Source organism: Anolis carolinensis, chromosome 3, assembly GCF_035594765.1.
Source record: "Anolis carolinensis isolate JA03-04 chromosome 3, rAnoCar3.1.pri, whole genome shotgun sequence".
Taxonomy (NCBI): Eukaryota; Metazoa; Chordata; class Lepidosauria; order Squamata; family Dactyloidae; genus Anolis; species Anolis carolinensis.
Genome location: NC_085843.1, coordinates 142,914,415 through 142,923,763, shown reverse-complemented (window position 1 = coordinate 142,923,763; position 9,349 = coordinate 142,914,415). Strand labels below are relative to the sequence as shown.

Here is a 9,349-nt window from a genome sequence, read left to right as displayed (position 1 = left end):
CATTTTTGAAGTTTAGCTCAGCCATTGAATCAAATATTTTCCTCCATTATCTAATACTTATAGATTTTCTCAATTGAGAAACAGGTTTTGGTACATTTATATACCATGTTGTAGATAACTATATTATAGTGATGGTTCCAGAACTAGGCTCTTTTTAAAAAATCTTAGGAACTCTTTCCTGTGCAATAAAATTCTTTACCAATCTAGTGTAAAGAAATATTTTTATTCCACTGTGAGCTATTTTGTATTTGGCTGTGTGGATTCGGGAACGACAGTGGTTATGAAAAGCAAACCAACCCGAAACAAAACAACTCTACAACTATTCTAGCTTGTTTTCAAATGTAAGTAACCTATACCAAAAGCAAGGTAGTTTTACTTGTTAATATTTTTGCCTCAAAAATAATCATGCCATACATCATATATTTTGGTAAACACGAATTTTCCTACATGGGTAAATTCTTATGCAAGACAACTGTTTTTTGTGACATGCCTTGCAAGGTTATTTAAGGGAGGTCTTCCATTACCAATTACATCAGACCGAGGCTTGGAATATAAACATCCACATATTATTTCAGGGGTCTTCTTTGTATTATTGCAAAGATATAAATCTTCAGAACAGAAGTGGAATTCTCATTGAGATTCCTGAAAGAAAAGAAGGAAAACACCCAGCACATTTTTTAAAAATGTACCTCTTTGAAACAAAATGATTTCCTGAAAACAAGATCTTCCTCATAGCCATGAGCATATCTGCTCATCTTGCAATGCAGCATTATTTTAAAATCCTTCTCTAATCTTTAACATGTGTCAAGTGAGAAAACGCATTAAGATTTTAAAAGTTTCCAAATACTTGCAGAAGCTGATGATGGGAATTTGACAGAGAAAGCAAGAGTGGGTGGGTAGAGATGCTCAAGAAAGTGGGTTACAGCAAGAAATCATCCACACTCTTGTAGTTATGGAAATAACATGTTTTGTTCCATCAATGTGTCCACTTTACATTATTCAGCACAAAGCTTTGTAAAATAAGAATCCTGGGAATATCACAATATAAAGAGGAAAAAGGTACAAATAACAGCTTCATAAACTGAGAAATGTACATAAATAAATCATGCAGATGGGGGCAGTTTGCTTAGCTGGCAAGAAACAAAATATGGAAAATCTGCTTGTTAAACAATAACCACAGAGTGTGCTTTCATGATGTGTTTTTTCTCCTTCACCACAGTAATTCATATTAGAGGTAGAAGCAGTTGCATGTTAAATAAAATCATTCAGCATTGTTCTTCTCGCATTGCAAAGAGCTGACTTGTGTTGTTTTAAGAAGCCTCCCATTAGAAAGTAAATATCCCTACGATGTTACGTGTTTCACAAAATTTAATAAAGATGAACTGTAAATAAAGTCACAGGCAGATTTCAGACAGTTTTATTAGCAGATTGTTGAAAAGGAGGAGGGGGAGAAAAGAAAATTAAATACAATACCAGTAAACGTGGTTCTCACATTGAAACCAGGCTCAAATAACTAGGCTACCATAGAAAATTTTTCCAATTCTTGCATTATGATGTAAAAACAGATTTTTGTACAGATTTTGTACAACAAAATTCATAATAACATTTTTATCATTTTTAGAAAACTTTAAATATATAGATAAAAATAGACAATTTTCATAGGTCCTACATGAAGATGAAAATGTTCTGTTCCAAGGGCTTGCATAGAGCGCAAAGATGGTTATAATATAGAACAACTAGACATTAATATCTTTTAAGATTACAAAAAGCATTTTAAACAATAACATGAACACATTTCTTCATAATCTAGGCAAAAGAAAAACGGTTTTAACTAAAGAGGGGCAAAGAAACCCAAATTCATCATACGGTAGCATTTCATGAACATAATATTTACACTTGTTTTAATAAGATATACTTCTTTCCCCCATTAGTATCAGCATTTCCATTTACGCATGTACCAAACCAAACAATGATGCATACCCAAAGATTCTGGAACATGTACACTGTAGAAATGATTAAACCTACTTACAGGTGATTCTTTGCAAGGAGCAAGAGCAATGGAGATACTACGATAGATTTCATTTGGAGTTTTTGTTTTATTTTATTTTATTTAAAAAAACTTTCTCCCCTGATATAAATAATTTAGCAGTTTGTCATAAAATCCATCGAATGACAGCTGTTAACCCACTAAGGATTGAACTTTAAAAAGGAATACATATTTTCTGAATATTTAACAAAAAAATTAAAAAGAAAGATGACAGCTTCTGTTATGAAGCATCAGGTAATAATTTTGAGGGACAATATATCCTTAACATTTTTTAAAAATCCACAGAATGTTTTGTTTAAGAAAGAATTATAGATATAAAATCAATGTAGGCCAAATCTTTTTTTTTTTTTGGGGGGGGGGGGGGGGAAGCAGAGGAATATTATTGTGAGCAAGCCTGACAAATTCTAATCTTGAATTTAAAAATATAATTTAAATTTGGAAAGTGGTTGTCCTTGAACATCTGAACTACTTTAAGTGAGGCATTTTTGAGATTTCATCATTGTGATTATGTTTCCATACGGCCATGCATATTGTATATGCATAAATGTGACACATGGAGAAAACATAACCACTTATGGTGACACTTAGCTTCAAAGTAGTCTTTAAGGGGATAATGTGGAGAAATATGCAGAGCAAAGAAGATAATTTTAAATGTAGTAAGCACTGTGTTGCAGCTTGCTTCCATTATGAGCACAAAGGTGGAGAACAGATATCATAGCATTTATAAAGACAGGAAAAATAACACGTAACCAGCCTTGCTCAAGACAAGGTAGGTTGGAAGGACAAAAGACTTCAACTGTATCACTTAGCTCTACGTGGTATTGGATCGATAACATCAAGTGTCTGATTAGCCTCTGGGAGTGTTTTCTCCTTCTTAGCAACGTTGAAGTTATATGACATTAATATATAAAAATATTTCTGGCGGGATGACTTCCTCATGAGCCACAATTCACTCTTAAAAGTGCCATTTCACAGCACCGACCAATATACAAATAAAAGTGGCCCCAGTCATTCCCAGACGCCTCCGATCCCGTTTGTTAATACTGTGACTTCAGGACAAATATTTACATGCCTGCATGCGTTAAAATTAGAAAGGTGTCGTTCAGACCAACAGGGTGACAAAACGTATTATCTAAAATTGTTGTTTTCCTAAAATCTAGTATTCTACTGCATACATAATACCTTCTGGGTGTGGTTTGTGGTTATATACTGTACATCTGACCACCAGTTTCAGTAAGTAGCAACATCTTGTTGTCATTTCCCGTTTCCCAAACTACTGCCAATTTACAATGAAAGTTATGACAGATTTTGAAGCTTTATAAAACTGACTTTGAGAGAGAGGATATTGTGACCAAACAATCACAGAAGTTACATAGTGTAACTCCTGCCCCCGCTAGCTCCAAGACAAAATGTTTGATTTCTGTAACATACTACTGTGTGGGTCTCTTGGAAATTAAATGGAGAAAACATGTCTTTAAGAGAAATAACATTCTCTTAGAATATGAATGGGAAAAAAACCCTGTGTACATTTTTGTATGTTCCTATTCTGTGTTCGTAGGACTCTCATGCCCCTCTCTGAAATATGCACTTTTCTACTGTCTTGCTGGTTTACATACGGCGTAATAATCTTTAGGTACAGAAGTGGACACTGTGGAAGTTTTGCTTGATGTGCTCAGTGAATCAGAAGACACAGTTTATATCCCATTGCAAAGGCAATGCAAAGTCTGGCTCTGGTCTGTCTGTACAAGGTGTCCAACTGCAAAATTTTAGCGAGCTGTCCAGAAGAGGGCTACATAAGTTGTAGAACTGTTCTCTGCAACACAAGGAGACGTCCCAGGAAACCAATGGAGAATGCTCTTGGAGAAAAGCTCAGAACCCTTTGCACATGGATACATGAAGTGGCCAAGTTGCCCAGAAAGCACCTTTGTATTTGCAGAACTTTCAAAATGGTGAATGTCTTACTGCAGAGTTCTTGGAATCATAGCACACACAACTTCAGTGGAATAAGTTCAGTACATGACAGTAGTTTTCAAATAAAGTCTTCCATCTAAAATAGAAATAAGAAAAAATATTTTAATCTATTAATACTGAACACTGTTATTCTTTAAAACAAAGAAGTGATAAAAGTGTATTTCATCACGTAATGATTATGTATACATTTCATGCTTTACCATTTAAAGTCTAATGAAGCTTCTTTCAAGTTTCTATAATTGGAATACCGCAATACTTCATAAAGGTTTACAGTTTTCGAGAAAGCTGCATCTACTGCCCTCACAACACTGTTAAACACTAGAGATGTCTACAACTTCTACATATCTCTTTAAGTAGTAAGGCAATTTAATTTGCTTTCGGTGTTATGACAAGAGCAATGATAGCTATGTGTGAAACATGCTGACATTAAAAAGTACAGATTATGAGCCACCCCTGGCATTAGAAAAGAGTACCAATTATTTAAAAGTACCACCTTAAATTAGACATAGCTGGAAATAAGCAACCAAACAGAATCAACATTGCTTGTGGCGTGTCTACACTGACCACTTATTGCAAAGGGGCCCTGGATGAGTTCTGAGGCAGCCAAATGCCACATGGAGTTGATCCAGGGCAACCCAGGGCAAAGCCTTGACTTACGTTAACCAAAGTCACAGGATACCCCAAATTCTGGCCCAAAGTTTTGAGCAACCTGCACTTTTATTCCTGTATAAACAGTTGAACCAATTCCAAATTGGGACAGTGTCATGCTGGATCAGTCTGAGATAATGGATCAATGTAGATCTGCCCATAGTGTAGATAAAGTTGTCAGAATATCAGCAGCCAAATTCTGAACTTGCTACACTTTCAAAACTTCAGAGGTTGCCCATGTGTACCACATTACAGTAATCCAGCCTGCTGATTACAAGAGCTTGGATCATTATGGTCTAGGAGATCATTGGCAAACAAGTCATAGTTCATAAAAATATATTGTGCCACCAAGATCCCTTGGATCTCTAGTCGTAACACCGGATGTAGGGAACATCTTCCAAATTACGTAACAGCTCATTTAGATGGAGAGTGACCTTCATGAGAATAAATAGACCACCAATTTCCCAGAGCCAGAATCCATCTAAACATTTTAGGATTAATGGATAACTTAATTGGGGCCGGGCTGTGGCGCAGGCTGGTGAGCAGCCTGCTGCAATAAATCACTCTGACCATGAGGTCATGAGTTAAAAAAAAAAGGCCCTGCTCGTTGCTGACCTAGCCACCCGAAAGATAGTTGCATCTATCAAGTAGGAATAAGGTACCACTTATAAAGTGGGGAGGCAAATTTAACTAATTTACGACATTGGAATGAGGAAGTGCCATCACAGTGGATGATGAAGCAGCTGCTCTCCCCTGTGGTCAGAATCGAACATCCCCTCAGGAGAAGGTTAAATTGCCTCTGCGTCTGTCTCTGTTCTATGTGTATATGGGCATTGAATGTTTGCCCTATATGTATATAATGTGATCCGCCCTGAGTCCCCTTCGGGGTGAGAAGGGTGGAATAGAAATACTGCAAATAAATAAATAAATAAATAAATAAATAATAACTTATATGACATAGGTTAAAAAGGGTTTTTAAAATTATCTTTTAGGAGCAATTTGAGAAACTACAAGTTACTTCTGGTGTGAGACAATTGGTTGTCTGCAAGGATGCTGCCCAGGGGACGCCCAGATGTTTGATGTTTTACCATCCTGTGGGAGGCTTCTCTCATGTCCCCACATGGAGCTAGAGGTGATAGATGGGAGATCACTCCACTCCCCGGATTTGAACCTCCGACCTTTCGGCCAACAGTCCCGCCAGTACAAGGGTTTAACCCATTGCAGCACTGGGGTTAAAAGGGGGAAGACATCATAATCATCTTACAGAAATTAAGTAAACTGTGCACATGGTTAAAGATAACAGTATAGAGAAAATATGTGGTGGGTGATGCGTGGGCAATATGGGTATTTTTTATTATGCAAAATTAGTTAAATGTTAGTTAAATGTTAATTAAAAATATGTATTTAGGAAGACTATAGGAAGTCCATCAAATGAAAGTGGAATGTATCACACAACATATGTACAAGCACTAAGGATAGACTCAGGGCTGTAGCCAGAAAAATATTTTGGAGGGGGTTTTGAAAATTTCAGGGGAGGATAACCCCCCCTCCTCCCCCCCCCAGCTACAGACCTGTCAATATCTGCTTGAGATAGTGCCTGGAGGGACTCATAGACTTGGCATGGGGATTTGGTTAACCAGTTAAAATTCATGAGTAAACCAGGGTTTTTTTTTAACCTGAAAAATTTTGGGGGTGGTTTGAAACCCCCCCCCCCCCGGCTACAGGCCTGGGTAGACTCCATTGTTATTTTGCAGAATTGTACAAAATAAACTTTAAAAAATAAACACAACTTTAGAAATTTTCTTCCTTTTCTTGTAAGAAACTCATTGAAGACTGACATTTTCAATAATTAATAGTTTGAGACATATCTGTACAAGATTCACACATGCCATTGCACCTAGAACATTTTCTATGCAGAAAACTATTTTCTTGTGTCTTCTGTTCAAAACAAAATGTATTATTTTGTGAAAAAAGCCTTCAGCTACAGCATTTTCTGTGCAGTAATTAATATCCTTCCATGTGTGTATATGCTATTTTCTGCAAAGAAAATGATGTTTCTTGCACAGGAAAATGTTGTTTCCTTTACAAAATAACCACATGTGAAATTTCTGGAGAATAAGTCCTGAACTGCAAAGATTTTATCATACTATTTCCCCCCATTATAGTTTCTTGACACTCAAGAAAAACAATTTTTTACCATTTTAATATATTTTCCAAATCCTAATCCAGACTGATATTTTCCCTCAGTGATGCATGCAATGCCAGCCTCTCCCAATCCAGGTTTAAATCTTGAATAATAAATGTTTTCTTCAGCACTAACTCTGTATTCAATAGCAGAACTACAAAGCCAGGAGAGAGATTAATGATGTCATTCAAAATCCTCTGCTTGGTGTGAGGACCAGAAGAGGAAACTGCTCAAGTGAGACTCCACTTTTCACTTCATCAGTTTATTTAACCCCATGGTTGACAACACTTTGCTAATCATTAATGAATAGATACTTCCCATCCTCCAAGACCTTAATGTCCACTAGAAACATAACAGCACTGTTTAATGATTTACGGTTAAAATCAACTTATTAAGAACATCCCACTCATCCCATTAAAATACATAAAAACAATCAGATCTCAAAAATTACTATTTGTAAAGCACATTAAACTGTGTCAAGAATGCTAAAAACCAATAGTGAGTCTTGGGTGGGTAGAGTTGGCTTTGATAGCCCTGTCAGGAATAGAGGTGGCAGGAGGAATTTGTGCTCTGGATATTTGGCTCCTTCCTTCAACTTTACGGACTTGGAGGATTTTCACTTACCCTACTCTGCACTTGGTGGGATTATGAGATAATTATGGGTGTGTTGTAATAAATAGCTTGGCCACTTTGCAAGTACTTTGTGAGGAACAAAGAGATTGTTCCACAGGCATTGACTGGATAAAAGAAAGACTTGCTTCTCAGACTCAAACTTGGAAATAGGGGCTATATTTGGGTCTATCCTGGGGCTTAACTCTCTTCTGAGACCTGGAACTTGAGTAAGGAGGTCAACTGGAAAGTTTTACTTCATAGTTGAGAACTAGCAGGGCAGAAGCCAGCCACTTTTGGTTGTGTGGTTCATCCATGACAGGCTGAGGAAGGATCAGCATATGACTGCACTGAGGCAAATCGTTTAATAAAAGTGGCCCTAACTTAAACTTATGTTTTGTGTATTCTCTATTTCTTTAGTGAGTTAAAGAGTACTGCAATAAAACCAATGAACATAATAACAAAATATTCAAATCAAATACTAAGGTAGTAAATTCTTAAGTGAGAACAAAATGCTGAACTAGTACGGGTAAATTACAAATCAACATGGAACAGTGATAGAACAAATAATATTGAAGTGAAAAGAATTTATCCTTCAGTTTTCCATATACTGAAATTATTTAATCTATTTGTAAATGTCAATAAAGTGTCTGGAACAAAATATTTAATGGGCTGACTTTTGTAAACTGTCCAATTGTATTCTTTACAATTTTACATTTCAACAATTTTTCTGGAAAAGATTGTAAAAATATGCCTGCCAATTATATATTACTTGTTCAAACTGTATTACCCTGATTTTGAAGGGAAAAGATAAGGCGTTTACAATATAGACAAAAACAAAAAGCAGAAAAAAATATATCATTTGTCTTGTGTATTAGAATAGAAGCTCTTAATGTATAGGGTCTTCTCCAGAGAAAGACATTGTTGTTTCGGTGGTAAGCCAAGGAAGCATGAATTAGCACTTGGTTCAGCAAAGAACTCATTTGGTCTTCTTTGTGGTAACTTTTCAACATAGGATTATAAACCAGACAATAATAAAATAAAAAATTAAAGAGAGAGCTCAACTACTTAATTAAAAGCTATCATGCACATGAAACTCTTAAGTAAATATCATAAATTGTGAAGTGGATTTAGTGGGATATAACAGGAAAGCTAACCCCATAACAAAAGTACTGGGAAGACTGCTTTATTCACCAACATATTTTATTCTAGAAAAAGATGTGCAGTAATGCTGTGCCAGACAACTTGAAAGGATTAACAGATTTAAGTGTACGGCAGCCATGTATCTTACTTTACAGAGGAGAATATCTGAAGGCCTGTCAGTCCTCTCTTTCAAATTGTCCTCTCTTAGAAAGGCTGGTCAATCCAAATCAATTTAAAAGAAAAAGAACACAAAACAGGAAGGCAAAGAGACACCTGATAGTTACTCTTTAGCAGTTAATAATCTAGAGTGCAAATACACCAGAGAAATGTTTGGACAGAAGCAGTGCATTTCCATTAAAAGGTTAGCACAAAATTCCAAACTTCCATCTGTCCATAGAAACCAATTCTATGCGAACGATTGTGATTTATCCGGGCTTGGCCCCATGTAAGCTGCCCCGAGTCCCCTTGGGGAGATGGAGGCGGGGTATAAAAATAAAGTAGTACTAGTAGTTGTTGTTGTTGTGCTCTTTTGCCCTTCCACATTGCCTCCAGTACACAGGAAGGAGCTCTATTTAGAATTCTATATCATGGCAGTCTCATTTTCTCTGTATAGATTTGAGGATTTTTTAAATGACAGGACAACGCACCCACATTGTGAGAGTCTTCTTATCTTGAATAAGGTACGTTAAGATATTTTGATTTAAAACTTATGCTGAATGATTATGGCAAGTAATATTGTACAAATT

At 36.2% G+C, this 9,349-nt stretch overlaps 1 protein-coding gene across 6 annotated transcripts in view; it reads right to left on the bottom strand.

Moving 5' to 3' along the window:
- Positions 1 to 1,401: 1,401 nt before the first annotated feature.
- Positions 1,402 to 9,349, bottom strand: part of dach1 (dachshund family transcription factor 1) — a 399,470-nt gene continuing 391,522 nt past the window's right edge. For all 6 annotated transcript variants that reach the window (XM_008106857.3, XM_062975577.1, XM_062975581.1 and 3 more), the window contains one exon: positions 1,402 to 4,094. In XM_008106857.3, coding sequence (XP_008105064.2) covers positions 4,077 to 4,094 — 18 coding nt within the window. In that variant the 3' untranslated portion in view covers positions 1,402 to 4,076. The remainder of the gene's footprint in view (positions 4,095 to 9,349) is intronic.